The following is a 17,864-nucleotide window of genomic DNA, read 5'->3' as shown; positions in this document are numbered from 1 at the left end:
TCTGTAGTTCATATTTCATTTAAACACATTAAATGCAAGTTGACTTGTGCGTATAAAATGGCCAGTCTAAAAGTGCAGTAGCCTACATCTTTAGCAGTATTTACAATGGCTAAAATATGTTAATAATGAGAAGAAAAAACTTTTTACCTTTTAATCTCAAATCATTTTTTATATTTTAAATTCATTTAAATATAGAAAATGTAAATAAGCAAGTTGGCATCCCATAATTTTAAACTCATTCCATGTCAGTTTTATTTTAGTTGACATTTTGTCACCAGTCAATTCGATATTCATCAGCATACATCATCATCATCTTGATCCATCCATCCATCCATTGTCTTATTGTAAAAGAAGGCAGTCTAAAATTCAGATTACGCATGTAATGTTAGAACGAACAACAACAACAAAAAAACAACTGATGCATTCACCTGTAAACAGACAGCTTGCACTTTACAATAGCAAGTCCCTTATGCAACTTGCAGTACTTCTACAAAAATAGTAACAACTTTGTCCATTTAAAGTGCAGTATCTTACATTGGCACTTGAAATCCTAAAAGACCAATAAAAACATCTTTTTATGTTTTTTTACAAGTGACATATTACTTCTACCTCTTTCAAAGATAAACAAATAGTCAAGAAAAATGTTGAATACAGAAAAAAAAAAATGCATTACAACTTAGAGAATCCAATAAAAAATACATTTTTTTTTTAATTATTATTAGCCTTAAACCAGCCTTTCATATAACAGATGTTTCCCACAGGGTTATAGGCTCTCCATAACTGGACATGCTAGATGTACTCTTTCAGTGCGCAGATCCAATTGCGGTTACGATGAACGGAGCAGGTTGCTGAGAACTATGGGGGAGAAAAGAGTAAATTGTTATCTACTTGGTAGCTGCATCAGAAAGCATGAAATCCATATAAAAACAAATTATTATCTTTTAAGAAAATAGGTTTAAAAAAAATAACTACTTTTCTGAATACTTAATTTGAACAAAACTCTGATTTAATACTGATGACTGTATATAAACCACACACACACACACAAAAATAAATTAATTGATTCAGCAACAATGCATTAAATTGATCAAAAGTGATAGTAACATTTTTTGTAACAAATGACAAATAAATGCTATTCTTTTGAACTCGCCATTCAAAGAAATACCGTTTCCACAAATAAATAAATAAATAAATAAATAAATAAAAGCAGCACACCAAACCAGAATATTAGAATGTTTTCCAAAAGATCATGTGATCATTTTAACTTGAAAAAAATAAAAATAAAAAAATGAAATAAATATAAATATAAATATAAATATAAATATAAATATAAATATAAATATAAATATAAATATAAATATAAATATAAATATATATATATATATATATATATATATATATATATATATATATATATATATATATATATATCATACACTCCCATGACAAAATTGTTGGTTGGTATCCATGTTAATTGATTGAAACAATCACAAATAACTTTGCATATGATGTGGGGTCAGAATTACATTTTCTTAAATTCGCTATGTTGGCATTATCATGCTTACCTTGTGGATCAGACTGAGTACCACGGTTTTTGCCACTCTCTGGATCTTCCCCTATAAGAAAATGTACATTTTAGCTTATCTCATGAAACAATTTTGGGTGTCAGTTTATATTAGGTATCTTTAACTACTATGTAGCCTACTAACATTTAAATTAATAATTTGATACAATGCACTTATTGTGTGCATACATGCGTTTACAATGTACTTATATATTTTTTTTAAAAACCTGCATCTAATTACAGTTGAAATTAATCTCTGTAATTACATCTACAATTACTCTGTTGACCTTTCCCTTAAACCTAACCACCAAACCTGTCCCTAAACTTACCCGTATCCCACCTCAATAGCAGCAAAAGTGTTTTGCAAAACAACATCAACACAACTACTTTGTACTTATTTTTGTACTTATTTATGAAAGCGCATAGTAGCTAAAGACACCTAATATAAAGTGTGAGTCAATTTTGTTTATGGTATTTTGAAAATTCAGTTACTAAAGTTCTATGGTAACACCATTCACACTTGGACAAAACACTGCTACTTGTGTTGTTAGCCTTTTTTCATCATTCTCTCAAAAAACTCGACTCTGGTGGGACTCGAACCCACAACCTTTGAATCACTTCTCTAAGTGTAGCTTAGAAGTCCAATGCGCTATCCATTGCGCCACAGAGCCACCTGTTGAGGCCTCGAGGGCTTTTGTAATACAAGCAGAGCAGTTAAACTGCCTGCCACGTCATGCGCCCAACCCCCACTTCCTCTACAAGAGCTGCTGTGTTAGTTGAGCTAAGGTTAACCATGTACTGTGTCTCCCGAAAGCATTTCTATATAATTGTGGAACAAGTTATTAAAAGAGGTCAAATAGTTTGAGTAAAAAAAAAGTATGTTTGTGAAGGTAAACAGCTTATTTGTGAAGTATTTTTTCCTCTTCTCTTTTTGAACTGCTCAGATAAGCAAGCAACATAAATCAAAACCAAGCTAGTGCTTGTATAGGGATTCAGAATCCTGGATAAAAGTGTTGAACTCACCTCCTTGTACTTTGAAACACAGTTTCTTTTTCTGATAGGCAAAGTAACTTGAGGCGGCACCGAGCAGAGCAACACCCACAGAGCTGATGATGGCAGCCATGGTTCCGCCTGTGGGATCAATTTAAAGGGACAGAACACACAAGGAAAGAGAAGGACAAGGGCTAGTTTCAAATTGCTTCTGAAGTGTACAATACGCATATTTTTGTAATGGCTACATCAGTTATTAGTAGGAGCTTGATGACAAAACTAAAGAGACATGGGCATTTAACAAGAGGACAAGCAAACTATGATGTTTTTTACCACTAGGGGGTGCAACAGGAGTTTCCTATTCTGCACAGAACATTTGGCAAATGTTCCTGAACATATTGTTCTTAAACTTGACGTGTAAATATAAGCAATAACAATTATTGCTAAATAATTACGTTTATTTAACTCTATTTGGTCAGAAAGAGGAGGTTCATAACACTGGAAGTAGTTAACTACTTATCTGACATTGTGCAATTTTGATTAACTAAATTAAAAATGTAGTTGTGAAGTTGCTCTAATATTGCTGTGTCATGATACGGTGTAAACATGCTGGGCGTTGCCTGCATACACCCATTTTTGTGTATGCAACCAGGCATGCAGGAGTTCACCTGACAAAATAAATAGAGGGTTCCAAACTAATGTTTGAAGTTAACCTCCTACAAAATACTGTAGTTTCAGATCTAAAGCTATGCAGATTTACCTCCCTAAATTTTAGGCAGCTAGATAATATAAGAGGCAACTGCTAGCTGGCAGGCCAGTGTTCTTCACACATGCTTAATACATTCTTACCATGTCATTGTTGGTGGGGTTTACCCAGTGAGATATGCTGACAATTAAAAGAACTGGTCACAGCAGTTGAGCGTGACTATATGATATGAATCAAACAGAGGGAATTCTCACATTTCACTTTATTAAAAGGAAAGTGAACACAAAAAGTAGCTAAAATGCTTAAAAAAAAAAAAAAAAAAAAAAAAAAACAAAGATGACAGAGAAAATAGCCACTTCTGTGGAAAAGAAATCAGACAAACTTAAGAAAAGAAAAAATGTGAGCCTGAAATACTACAATTGAGAACCAATACATCAAAACGGACAATACCAATGTTAAAGGTACAAAACCAGACAACATTGAAATATGCAATAGATTAACAACAGTAAATGCAAACTACCATGCTCTTACAATAGGATGAATGCCTGCTATGTGGTAAATAAACATTACAATAATGTGTGTGGAGGGGGGAGGGGGGTCAGCTAAAACTTTTCTTGTGTGTGTGTCTAAACAACTCTTTGAACCATTGATGCCAATAAAACTACATTTTTTACATGAGTCTCTTTTAAGACGAAACATCAGTATCTGGGGTAAAAAAAACCCATCCCTATAGCGCCTCTGCTCTCTTTGAGATTTAGGATGGCATAATCCCTGCATGCGCTAAAGCTTTCAGTTGTGACGCACACAACAGGGCAAACATTTGCCAGTTTCAATCCTCTGGTACATCTGATACGTCAAGTAAGCCTAAAACCAAGTTTTAGCCAAAAGAGAATAGTGCTACAATGTTTCAACCTCAAATGTTCTTTAAAAAAAAAAAAAAAAAAAAAGGTAATAAGATGGCTTCCATGAGCAGAGGGAAAAAAAGCAAAGTAATGGAATGCTTAATAGCCTTTGGGTTAATTCCATAAAACCGAGCGGAGTTTGCTTCTCAAACCCATGCAAAACCAGTCCCACTGCTAGATCTATTCATTGGCAAAAAATCTGAGGATATCCTATGCATCTACAATGTGCCAACACAACAAAAGGGATGATACAAAAGAACAGAAGTCATTGAGGATGTCCTGAGGAAAAACATTGGGATTCACACCCCTCTTTTTGATCTAAAATAACTGAATCACTACTAGTGTATTATCTATTTCACAATCAGAATTATCATTTATTTGTACACTCTAACAGATTCATAACAATCAACTATTAGTGGCTTCCACCAACTGATTTATTATATACACTGCTGTTCAAAAGTTTAGGGTCAGACTAAGTAAGCTTTTTTATGTTTTTGAGAACAAGGCTCTTTTGTGCTCACCAAGGCTGCATTTATTTGATCAAAAATACAGTGAATATATTATTTGGAATTTAAACTTTTATATTGTAACATTTTATAATGTAATTTATTCCTGTGATGCAAAGCTGAATGTCCAACAGCCATTACTGCAGCATATCAGAATGATTTCTGAAGGATCATGATGACACTGGAGATTGATGTGGTGCTTAAGAAACATTTCTTAACACACACTTATTGACCCCAAACTTTTGAATGGGAGTGTATAGGCTTTTAATAATCCTTACCAACATAAAAAGAAAACAGTCAAACCAGTCAGCAATACAATGAAATTAATTCCGCATTGCCAAATTTTCAAAACCAATATGATTAATCTTGATCATGACCAAATATGCATCTCATCCATAAACCATGAGCACCAGCAGCCCCAGCCTTAAAACCAAACCATGTAAACAATGTTTAAAACCATTTCACCCCAACACAAGCAAAGAAGGTTACTATACAAGACATTTAGAGCTCTGCCTTTTCCTCCGTTACATTCAGAAGTCCCCGAAACTGCTCTAGCAGGGGCTCTACTACTTGTAAAAACCCGGCAATCCAGACACTGAGGCCTTCTGGTATATTAACGCCTAGCTTCTTGATAAGCTGGAGCCACTGCTGGTTTAGATCTGCAACAACAGGCAATCGAAGCAGAGATTTAGGGCACAGCCAGTGGCAGAATGAACAGTCAAATCTATCAGTCTTCACTGCACATGATATTCACCACCCATGTACTATTCCAACACAGAAGAAAACAATCACCTAGTGGAAAAACCTCAACATGTACTGCTCACAATAATTGTTTGTGTCTGTTGGACCGCCCTGTCCTTATGCAAGTACTGTGTGACAGTTAGTCATCAGACCGCCACTGTTTCCATGGTCTCACTCAATATTTAGAGTGAAACATTTTAGCTTTTTGTGGTCACTCATTCTTGATAAACCCCCCCAAAAAATAACAGAAACTAAAACAGAGGACATGCTAACTCCACTGAGAAAGACACCATTGGCAAGTAAACAAAGCTTCTGTCAGGACAAACGGTTAGAAAATAGAGCATGAAAGAGCTGAAACAAAAAACACCAGCCAGAGGCACTCACTCATGTCAGCTTTATATTTCAGTGGACAATTTATCCTTAGGTAAACTCCATAACAGCCTTCATTTTGTGACCAACAGTTACTACAGACAATTACTGATAAATGTAACTTTAGTACTATTCAAATAAAATGAGTGAAAATAATATTTACCTTGAGGTTGTTCAGCGGCACCGCCTAATGAGAAAATTACATTCAAATTATCACCCAGCAAATGAAGACATATTTTACTATTAAATATGTAAATGTTTTGTTACAGTAGATAAAAATAAACAATTATGAACCAGAGGGTAAACATTTGGCATAAGTATAAGGAAATAAATACCACTTTGATCATCATAACCAGGGTCTGCTCCTCCCCCTTTAACCAAAACCAAAAACCAGAGTCAGATTCACTCACAGCACTGATGTATTGTACATTTAGTAACATATGTTACCAAGGTAATCGTTTAGGTAATCATGATTGTATTTAGCATTTATTCCAAATGGGTTAGACATAAAGCTTATATTTAAGTCACAGAAACCCATATGGGAAAATATGGAAGCTTGTTTCGGCCACAGAATAAAAAAATAAAAAAGAATTTTCATCTCGCAATTCTGACCTTGCGTGATATCAGAATTGTGTGATATAAACTCGCAATTGAAAGTAATAATAGTTACAATTGAAAGTTTATATCTTGTAATTATGATTTTATAACAAGTTATATAACAAGTCGTTTGTGAGTTATAAAGTCAGAATTGTGAGATATAAACTCGCAATTCTGAATAAAAAAGTCAATCTTTTCCCCTCAGAATTAGACTTTATAACTCGCAATTGCGAGTTTATATCATGCAATTCTGAGAAAAGTCAGAATTGTATGATAAAAATTCCTTTATTTTGTATTCAGTGGCGGAAACAAGCTTCCATAGGAAACCCAAGCGAAGCATGCTGAATATAAAATAGTGAATGTGGAATAAGTTCCATGGCCAACTCTGTTGGTTCTATTTTTCTCTTAAAATTCTCTAAAGTAACATAATTATGGACAATGAAGAACATCTTTTAAATGAACGTTTTTTATTTAGAAAATGACTGCAAGTAGTTATGGTTATATGATGTTTGTTGGGAGATTTTTCATACAATTGAATTGGGTGACATCTGTTTACAATTTAACTCTGGATTTGATCTTCTGCTATGAACAGAGATGCAAACTTCAAACCGAAGACAACTTACAGTACTAAATCAAGCTAAAAAAACGATAAAAAAAGATGTAAAACTTGACACAAACCTCCACTACGGCCTTTATCGGGCACGTATCCACCATCCTCATTCACACCAAGAAGGTCTTTGTCATCAAAAGATCCACCACCTAAATGAAAAATTCATGCAAGATTTCAAAAGAATAGCAGTTTAATGCACATAAGAATCTAATTGGGTTCAGTAATCTTTCAGTTCCTCACACTTTTTAAAGTGTTGATTTACCTAAATTAAATGAGGTTTTTGAATAAAGACTGCTACCTAGCGTATATTGAATTTAAACAAATATTCCATTAATGTATTTTCCTTAAAAAAACAAACAAAAAAAACCCATTATCATCAACTTACACAAGCAATTTTGCCCCTGATGGACTTCACCAAATTTAAAAATGTGCACCTAATCTATAATTGTAATTAAAGTAAAAATGTCAGTTTGTGGCTTTTTGTAATAATGTTAGTTTAAAGTTTATTTATAAATCTAGCGTGTTTCTAAATCATGACAAAATTCTCATTTAGAAGATATGCATTTAAAATTTGCATTTTATTTTCTCAATACAAATTTAAAAAAATAAAATAAATTGATGACATAATTCTGCCCTTTTTTCCCCATCCAATCCAATTGGTCACTTGTGAACACATTCACTAATTCCTATATAGTAATAAAACACAGCACACTATATATGGAATAGGAAGCGATTCACACAGTGTAAATATGCTTTCCATTGGGGAAATTCCTCAACACCTCAAGGAATACTGTGCTCATCAAGCCTTGTCACCAGAACTTTAATAAACAAGATTTATGCATGTTCCCTGGCTGAGTAAGATGGTTTTTTTTCTACTAATGCCATGCATTATAATTTTTTTTTACATAACTATGTACAGCACTCCAGTTTTATCTCTCTTAAACAGTAAAATTGACCCCAAGAATTACACTATTACCAGCTTTTTTTGAGACATAAGGGTGGTGCAAGACCCTAACAGATGCAAACAAACATGGGTAGAACTTTATTTTTAGTCCTGTTTTGCATGTACATACAGTAACTAGGTACTAACCACCCTGAGCCTAACCCTAAACCTAACCTTAACCAATGTAGTTACCTTATATTACCAGTACTTTCTAATGTAACTACACTGTAAGCACACGTACTGTAAAATAAAGTGTAACCCAAACATGTTGGCAGAAACATACCAGTTCCTCTCTCTTTGGGTGGGACAACAGGTTTTTTGGGATCAAGATCTGTAGAAATAGAAAGTGTATCTATGTTCATTAATAATTAATACAAAATAATGTATTTTGAAGAATGTTTTAAAGTGTTTTTTGTTTTGTTTTTTAAGAAAACCTATGGCATGATGTTACTCATTGAATAACACCTTTAAAACAATCTGAACAGAAAAAAACTATTAGCAATTGTAATAGCCATGAACAGCAGAAAATGAGCTAGTAAATTTTAGCTTTACATTTACCAGCTGAGCATCTATGAATATAGTGTACCTCAAATGTAAACTGCATGAAAGATTGAAAATCTCTTAATTAAATCAATAAATTATACTGGGGGTGTGTGGGGGGGGGGGGGGGGGTATTGTAAACAAGACAAAAACAGAATCTACAATGTCCTTGAGAGAAAGCAACATAAATTTTTACCTGGATTAAATGCATCAGACAGATCAAATCCACCTGAAGATGAAATCATCATGTTAATTTGTTTGCATTGCATTAGTAGGTTGATTACTATACAAACAATAACAGATTTAAAAACATAATTAACCTACAATGACGTGTGTATGATTAAATTATTAGATTAATACATTAAATTGTATTAACGCACTCATTTACAAACAAGTAATAAATCAACTTAAATTAGCTCATTAAACTAAATGCACAATGGGTCAGTTAAACAAACATTACTACATAAACTTAACACTTTATTTTAAAGTGTCTTTGTTATAAATTATACATGTACTTACTATAGTAACAGTAAATTATGCATAATTGAGTTACACTTTATTTTAAGGTGTCCATGTTATAGTGTAATTATACATTTAAGTACTGATTAATAATTAACTACATGTACTTACTATAGGATTAGGGTTAGGAATAGAGCTTGGTTTAGGGTTAGTTGCATGTAATTATGCATGATTTATTGTTATTACTACAGTAACAACATGTAACTTGTAACAAGGACACTGTAAAATAAAGTGTTACCCATAATTGCATGCAACCCTAAACCAAACTCTTAAAGGGTTAGTTCACCCAAAAATGAAAATTCTGTCAGTAATTACTCACCCTCATGTTGTTCCAACCGCGTAAGACCTTCATTCATCTTCGGAACATAAATTAAGATATTTTTGATGAAATCTGAGAGCTGGATCACTTCTCCATAGGCTTCTAGGTGACCGAAACTTGCTGGCCCAGAAAAGTTATTAAAGAGATCGTTAATATAGTCCAAGTGACTACAGTGGTTCAATCTTAAGTATATCAAGCGACGAGAATACTTTTTGTGCGCAAAAACAAACAAAAATAACGACTTTATTCCACTATTCATTTCCTTCTCTCTGGGCCTCGTAGTGTTTTTGCGCTGCGCGTCTGTGTTGCACGTCAACACGCATCACACACATGACCAGCGTCGGCCAATAGTGAGCCTACGTGGTGACGTGTAACACAGACGCGCTGCGCAAAAACACTACGTGAACCAACTAGAGGCCCAGAGAGAAGGAAATGAATAGTGGAATAAAGTCGTTATTTTTGTTTGTTTTTGCGCACAAAAAGTATTCTCGTCGCTTGATATACTTAAGATTGAGCCACTGTAGTCACTTGGACTATATTAACGATCTCTTTAATAACTTTTCTGGGCCAGCAAGTTTCGGTCACCTAGCAGCCTATGGAGAAGTGATCAGCACTCAGATTTCATCAAAAATATCTTAATTTGTGTTCCGAAGATGAACGAAGGTCTTACGCGGTTGGAACAACATGAGGGTGAGTAATTACTGACAGAATTTTCATTTTTGGGTGAACTAACCCTTTAATCCTAACCCTATAGTAAGAACATGTTATCCATTAATATTAAATGTATAATTTTACTGTAACAACGAGACCTCAGAGGAACTCAACTTTTTTTAACTTCAAGGTTCCACAACAAGATTTGAAGACCCCACCACCACTCACAATTTCTACCCAACAAAATAATATAGATCTTGGTAAAGCTAGAAAGATGTATAATATGTCTATTCAAAATATCTTGATTTTTAGGTGTTTTAGCATCTTTTCAAATAATGTCAAGTCGGGTTCATCACTTATTTGGTTCCCCTAGAAACATTTCCATTGTGGTCTATGCAATTTGCAGCGCGTTTCTGTATTTGGTTGTGTTGTGAACTTTTGCAGCACGTTTCTGTATTTGGCTGTGTTATTTGGAGCACACGTGTGTTGTGAAACTGATGAAGATGTTTTCTTAATTTGTGGGTGTTTTTTTCTATTTGCATGCGTTTTTTTTCTATTTGCATGTGTTTTCTTCAGTTGCTGCGCGTTGAGCTCTCTCGGCCACCGTAGCCCTCATTGTCTTACAATAAAGTGTAACCCATGAACTTTATGTACATAAAAATGACATAAACACCCCAGCATAATGATTTCTTACCATCTCCTGATTTTGGGGGGACCCCTGCAGGTTTTTTCGGGTCTGTGTACAATAAACAATGGTCATAAAGAGATATTTTACTTAGATAGTTTAGGGTCATTTAAATACAGTAACTGAAATGAAATTTGAATTTTTTTTGAAATTTTCAAAAATTTGAATTGGCATGACAAAAGAATCCACTGAATTCCAATTCAAAGAAATTCAACCATCACACAGCAACAGAATCTGATAAGTTAAGTTTTTGCTCCCCACAAAATATGATTCTTTGAGTAATTATGCACTTAAAGTAAAGACTTGATCTCCAAAGGTTGTATTCATTTTTGCTATGCAGAACCACACAATATCCATGAAGTTGTCACACAAACACACACTGATAAATTATGAGTTTAATAATTTTATGAGTCAATTGATTGATTGTATTGTCTATTTTTTGTTATGCGTGTTGTCTCGATTTTCTGTTGCTGCTGTAATTTCCCCTCGGGGATTCATAAAGTAAGTCTAAGTCTAATCAATATAGTGATCATCATACATTCAGTAGGTGAACTATCAGGCAGAGCACCCCCACAATAATAATAATTATATTTTTGGACCAGAAGTTAACTAGGTTTTATAATTATTATTATTATTAAGAACCATGTCCTAATAAAGAAAATTACAAGATACTTAACAAATTCAGAGGGATACTAACATGCATTACACACACACAAAAATATTCAAAAAGAGTTTAAAAAACGAATTGTGCCCATCATAGCCCACTCAGTCTTACCTGAATCGAAGGCATCTGACAGATCAAATCCTAGAAGAGCAAGACAAAACTATAAATTAGGTAGCACTCATGTTAGTCATTCTACGTATACCGCAATGTACCTTAAACAGTCCATACGAACATAATTCCATTGCTATATGCAAAACAAACACACACAAACAAAATTACCATTTCCTGGATCTGAGTTTTTGGGTGGGGCTGGTTTCACTGCTGGTTTCACCGTTGGTTTTGCAGGAGCTTAAGATCATAATATTGTTAATTGTTTGAAAATACAATATGAGTGACACAATGGAATAGTTAACACAAACAAGGATCGAAGTATGGCATTCCACATTTGATTAAAAAAATTACTTTATCCACCTTATTTTTTTTTACGTAAGTGTGTGTTTCCATTTGTAAATGTGCCTGGCTTCCGGTGTCATCCGCTTCCAGTTGTTTTTAGCTGTTCAAAAAAGCCTGTTATGCTGCTTGATATTGCAAACTGGTATTTCTTACCCTATTATTTTAATGTATTGTCATAGTTATAGACACACTGGTTCGTAGCGCAAATAGTTTGACCATGTGCCGCACTTTATTCTTCTCGTTATTTCCATAGAGCGGCTAATGAATCAGAAGTCTCGCACATTCACAGAAAATAGCTTGCTTCCACGTTGAAAAATAAGACACGGGGCTTTATAATAAGGACTGCAGGATGGCCCAGGCCAGTGTGAAATACGCTCGGTACAGCTGATGGAATTGTCACTTGGCCGATCGAGCCAGTGCTGCATAGTCACGAAAGGTTATCATTTGCACGTGTTTTTAAGTTCTGTCAATTTAAACATTCACGTGATTTTTAACCATTCAGATTCAAGCCCAAGAAGATGCAAAAGAGAACTCCATTCAGTACTCACGCTCTGTTTTTTGTGCGCCCAGTAGCGGTATTAACATTAAGTGGCATGGCATCTTTTCAGACGAATAAAATTGGAGTTATTTTTTTATTACTTCCGGCAGACGGCCGTACGCAATGTTTTACGCCAAAAGAGTAACACTTGAACTTGACGCACAATGTAATGACGAACGCAGTTGCCCAGCCCTGTTTGTTTGAACAGCGAGAGGCGTCAATTTACTATTTTTGCCGTAAAATGATGCGTACGGCCGTCTGCCGGAAGCTAGTTATTTTAAATATGGATATTTTTCTTACACGAACACATCGCTTCACTTCAGAAGGCCTTTATTAACCCACCTCAGCCGTGTGGAGCACTTTAATCATGAATAGAGGCACTTTGATGGACTTCCAAAGTCATACAGCCATTCACTGCCATTATGAGGCTTGGAAGAGCCAGGACATTTTTTAATATAACTCCGATTGTATTCGTCTGAAAGAAGAATTTCATATACACCTAGGATGACTTCAGGGTGAGTAAATCATGGGCTAATTTTAATTTTTGGATGAACTATCCCTTTAACATTCGCATCTGTTACTTTATACCTTTATTTTTGCATGATGCTACGTGCATGCTGGTAGGTGTCAGTATAAGTAAGTGTAGCATAGGCCAACGCAACATAAACCAAAACTTACAAGAGTTGAGGAAGATCCACGGGTGGTCTATTTGTTATTTGTTTGTGAGTTAGACAGGAGCAACCAAAACAAGAAATCAAGAGTCTATTATTTGGTCACACTTTAGATTAGGGTCCAATTCTCACTATTAACTATGACTTTTGCCTCAAACTCCTAATTACTGCTTATTAATAGTTTGTAAGTTTAGGTATTGGGTAGGATTAGTGATGTAGGATATGGTCATTCAGAATAAGGCATTAATATGTGTTTTATAAGTGGGTAGTTGACATGACGTGGCTTTTTCACCGTCACAGAAGATAAAAAATATTTTTTTTCACATTTTCATCATTTAGAATACTATAAATGGTTAAACATTTTCTTGTTTTACATGAATTTGTTGTTTAAATACCCGAGTTATTTTTTATTATTTTACAACTTTGAGCCAAATCTCAAAATCGTCCTACGGTGTGACGGTAGACAACATTATTTCATAAATATGAACTTTTATAAATAAAGAAAATAATGTTTAAACATCTTAATGAACACTCCTGGCATAATTGTGCAAGTGTCTATTTCACTAAGTGGCCATCACTTTTCCTATACATACATTTCTAAAAGTGTAGGAATTCAATAAAGTTTGTCACAGAAAAAAATGTCCTTTGGTGTTATGCAATAACCTGACATTAAGTTGGGCAATATCATGGACAACTAAATTTAGCTGAAAGACCCCATTCAAGGTCATGTGACTGAAGACCCCTATGAAGCCCATGAGAAGTGCACATGGCAAGTATTTCTCTCAGAATTGTTCAAATATTTAACTATGTTTTCAGACCACTGAAGTTGTTAAGTTTTTTTGTCCTTTAGTGTGACACTCCTAAATTTATTTTTTTTATTAAAATTTGTATTTTTGACAGCAGGACTATGTAATATTATGCAAATGTATCATGCCAATTGCTAATAACAGTTCAGCTAGTATTAGCATGGTTATTAACTGCCACAAAAGCTCAAATGTCCTTTGGTGTGACAGAAAAAGTCACAGGAAATGTCCTATGGTGTGACACTTTCGCCTGTCACACCATAGGACACAGATGTCACACCATAGGACAAGACCTCCTTAAGAAGCTTTTAAAACGAATATATAAAGTTTCAACAAAAAAACAAATGTCCTCCTTTATTATTGTTACAATAAACACTATATATTCTGACTCTTTTTATGCAATGACTATCTTTGTCCTTTAGTGTGACGTTTTGTCCTATGGTGTGACAAACACAAAACAACAGAAAAATATACTTATTTTAAAATATCTTTTAAAAAAAGAGTCAAGTTTGGCATTAGGGGAGTTACAATAATATCTCCTCTTAAATAGGTACAATTTCAAACAGTTTTGTAAGGTTGGCGAAAAAGTTTTACTGACATTCGTAGGGAAAAGTTTATCAGGTTCATCTATCCATGGTGAAAATGATTCTAATTAGTACTTTCATGTAAAATAAATATCACTTTAAGAAAATAATGTTTTAATAATGTGAACAATTCTATCTCAAGTATTTTTTTTATGTTATTTAATATAATTTCTTAGTACTTTTTAAATGTCACACCATAGGACACATTTACAGTACTGTTGAGTGAAAACGTGAAAAAAATATGTGAAGTCATTGACAAATTGAGTGACCACTACTATTTTCTGAAACTGCAGTTTTCATACTCCATAAATATATGTATTTTTTCTTAAAAAGTTATGTTTTCCAAAAAAAGTACTTTTTCTTGGCCATTTGTCAACTACCCAAGTACTAATAAACAGTCAGTATCCTAACTAAAGTGTTACCTGAAATTCATTTACATAAATATAGATAGGCCTATGTGGTTAGTGGTTCTCATCTATGGCTTTAATATTTCACAATCAATTTTATGAAATTATGCAATACATTATATAGAATTTTCATTTTTTGGTTAACTATCCCTTGATTGTTAATACTGCCTCTCCGCGTGCATAGAAAACAGATTGTGAGTACTGAATTGATTTCTCTTTTTGATTTTCTCTTTTTTTTAGAATACAATGATACATAGGTCAAAACAGCAACAAAACATTTTTATTTATTCATTTATTAATTTTTGGTGGGGCCAGTGACAATTTTGGCAGGGTAAGTAAAAATTTAAACCACAATTTAAAAAAAAGAAAAAGGGTTGAGCCTTGTTTATATTATAAATATTTAACATACAAAAATAGACATGCATGAAATGGGCCATATACAGTAAAGATAGAGTACTTTCTACTTACATTCATCATCAAAAGCATCAGACAGGTCCAAGTCTGCAAGAAAACAGTTGTTATTTTAATATTTTGTTTAAACCAGAAACCATCTCTACTGGCTCTATGGCCAGTTTAATCCCATTCAAAACTCAAGTTTAAAATCTAATATTTGAACTGAAATTAAGCAATGCAAATTATGCTGCAAATAAACTTGGCAATAGAGGATGCATCCAGCCAATTCAACAGAACTCATTTGATTCACTAAGTCAACGTATATTATATCTCAGCATTAGACAGTCACTCCAAACACAGCAAAATGTTCATTAAAATAACAGCCCATAAATGCCTAATGAAATTTCAGAAAGAGTTCATTAACACTTCAAATTGTTACACTTGATCAAATGGAAACCAATTAGCCAGATTTGAGTTGACTTGTGCAATTTACATGTGGCTCCACATCTCAGTACAGAACCCAAATAAATGATGCACATCGAACTCAAGTCAAGCAACTCAAATGAGGTAAAGTAATTGTTTTCACAAAACCATTTCCAAATATAAAGGCTATTAGCACTGCAGGATGTAATTTTAAAGTGTTCCAAGTTAGTAACAAGACAACAGCCGTTGAATTGTAGAAAGCATCTAATGCCTTTCCTCCTGCAAAATTACTCTTGTATATGACCCCCAAATTCAAAACTAAAACTATGTGTGTGAGAAAGAAATAAGCAACTCAAAGTCTCATTCCTAGAGGGTAAAAGAGGTGACTGAGCAAAATGATTGGAATTTGACTGTTCTATTTTACATAATAACTCCACCCAAATACTGTATTGTATACTATATTTGTGTGTTGTACTGGATTCACATTGTGACCAAACCCTCCCATCTCTTGGGATGACATACACAGCAAAACTAAACACAATTTTTTATATAAATGTATGAAAAAATATGTACACTGCACGACACGCGATGGCATGATTGCGATTTTGTGTTTGCCACACGCAACACCCCATCCGAGACTGCATCCTGTGGCTTATGTTGCTATGGGGATGTACTGCATTGTTTTCATAATGGTCTATGCACAACCCATGACTGATCATCATGACTGATGGTTGAGTCGGAACTGAAACCAGCGATCCTTTCATCTGGGTAGATGTTTTTGCAGTCGACTTACATTGCATAAAAACTACATTTGGGAAGAACTACATTTAAAGTTCAGGAAAAGTTAAGATTCAGGCAAACTTGAGTAATGCAGGTATTATATACAAACCTGTCAATGCATCATTCATAACAAAGGAGAGTGCCTGTGGACTAATAGACTCAATGCTTCCACAGGAAGAATGGGTCAACATCATGGGATCAAGTATTTTTAGAACACTGTGAACAAGGCAACTTAACTGCTCAAAATTAAGTTTGCTGTGGTTGAAAAGGGGTTTTGCTGTGACCGTCAAAGTCTAAGATGTTATCTACTCGCGTGCAGCTATGGGAGAGGAACCAAAAAAATAGTTGTTTTAAGTGGTTCTTTCTATGTTTTTTTCATTAACAACGTTGAGAATAAATGTATCGCCATTCGTAAGCTTGCACACACACATTAATGGAATCTGCCAGTAACAAGCACTGATTTACTGAATTTAAAGTTCGAACAAAAGACTTAAATGACAAGACAGTGTATGGTTTATAAAGTTTGTTTCATTATTAAAAATGACAAATCTTGCTCTGTGAGGCAAAGAGGAGCTATTACAGCCACACTATTTAAATGAGCATGCAAACTCTGCTTTTCAATGCGTTGCAGCTAAATTAGGCTACTGACATAAAACATATGAAGTTCGGAATAAATCAAATTGAAATTGGGAAGATCAACAATCTCAGCTTCTGTAGCTCTGCTTTAATTTTTGGACATACTTTTAAAAGTTTTAAGTTATGTTACCAAAACAATATATCTTGGTTCTCCAGCCATTTTCCCCATAGGCTGGTGAGTCATGCATGTGGAATGAAATGTACCCATGTTCTGTGGCACTTCAAAAACATTCAACCCACTTTTTCTGTATAATGCATCAGAGTAAATAACTGGTCTAGTAACGTTACACTGCCAGAAAACTAATTTTAACTCCTCGCTTCAAATAACTTAAGAGCGATTTAGACGAGTGACGACGTAGTTTATATGCAGCAGGGCGTTTAAGAGGCAAAAAGCTACGACTCTTTTCCCGTTGTTATTTTATGGATTATATGCCTAACGTTACGTCCCCAGTGCAAGAAATGTAACGAGCGCTGTTACCAAAACAAAATGTAAACAGTTTAGATAGACCATACCTTGTGCTCTCGTTGCCGCAAGACTTGCCAGAATAAGTAAAATCCACGTGTATGAAGTCATCTTGCTTTGAAAAGATGTATGATTTAAAAGAAACCTAGCCTACAATGTTTTCTTCTTTTTTCTCGAACATATGACCGGTTTACAAGACTTGAAACGTTCCGGAAAAAGTAAAGTTGAGCAGTAACTTAAGTCCACCCCTCTGAGTGATGGAAGCGCGAACCAATTGCTATTCAACAGTTTAGCTCTCTTTGTAGTCTAATTAGAGTGATGATTCAAAACACAGTGCTGGACGCGCCTCGACACGCCCTATCTGCGCTCTTTAAGAGCGCGAGAGAGCTTCATTTTGTCCGAAGTGG

At 34.4% G+C, this 17,864-nt stretch overlaps 1 protein-coding gene across 2 annotated transcripts; it reads right to left on the bottom strand.

Moving 5' to 3' along the window:
* Positions 1 to 224: 224 nt before the first annotated feature.
* On the bottom strand, positions 225 to 17,822 carry cd99 (CD99 molecule). 2 transcript variants are annotated; one of them, XM_084103580.1, is made up of 13 exons: positions 17,508 to 17,822; positions 15,231 to 15,263; positions 11,586 to 11,654; positions 11,418 to 11,447; positions 10,652 to 10,693; positions 8,665 to 8,697; positions 8,212 to 8,259; positions 7,054 to 7,134; positions 6,114 to 6,149; positions 5,942 to 5,965; positions 2,588 to 2,695; positions 1,566 to 1,616; positions 225 to 855 (listed from the first exon to the last, which is right to left on the bottom strand). In XM_084103580.1, exons 1-13 carry the CDS (start codon positions 17,566 to 17,568, stop codon positions 827 to 829), a joined length of 645 nt encoding a protein of 214 aa, XP_083959706.1. In that variant the 5' UTR covers positions 17,569 to 17,822; the 3' UTR covers positions 225 to 826. The 2 variants fall into 2 exon arrangements, with proteins under 2 accessions (XP_083959706.1, XP_083959707.1); XM_084103581.1 differs by lacking the exons at positions 225 to 855; positions 1,566 to 1,616; positions 2,588 to 2,695 and adding an exon at positions 4,184 to 5,327 and having other exon boundaries at positions 17,508 to 17,804.
* Positions 17,823 to 17,864: the final 42 nt, after the last annotated feature.

This window comes from Abramis brama, assembly GCF_963993115.1.
Source record: "Abramis brama genome assembly, chromosome: 2".
NCBI lineage: Eukaryota > Metazoa > Chordata > Actinopteri > Cypriniformes > Leuciscidae > Abramis > Abramis brama.
Note: the sequence above shows the minus strand (reverse complement) of the source record. Positions and strands in the feature narration are given on the sequence as shown.

Bases quoted from the DNA above. Each gene is read 5' to 3' on its own strand.
- cd99 (XM_084103580.1), bottom strand. From the start codon at position 17,568: ATGACTTCATACACGTGGATTTTACTTATTCTGGCAAGTCTTGCGGCA. The intron at 11,655-15,230 runs GTAAGTAGAAAG...TATGATCTTAAG, and splicing joins TGATGCTTTTGATGATGAAT to CTCCTGCAAAACCAACGGTG. The intron at 2,696-5,941 runs GTAAATATTATT...TTGATCCCACAG, and splicing joins TGCCGCTGAACAACCTCAAG to GCGGAACCATGGCTGCCATC.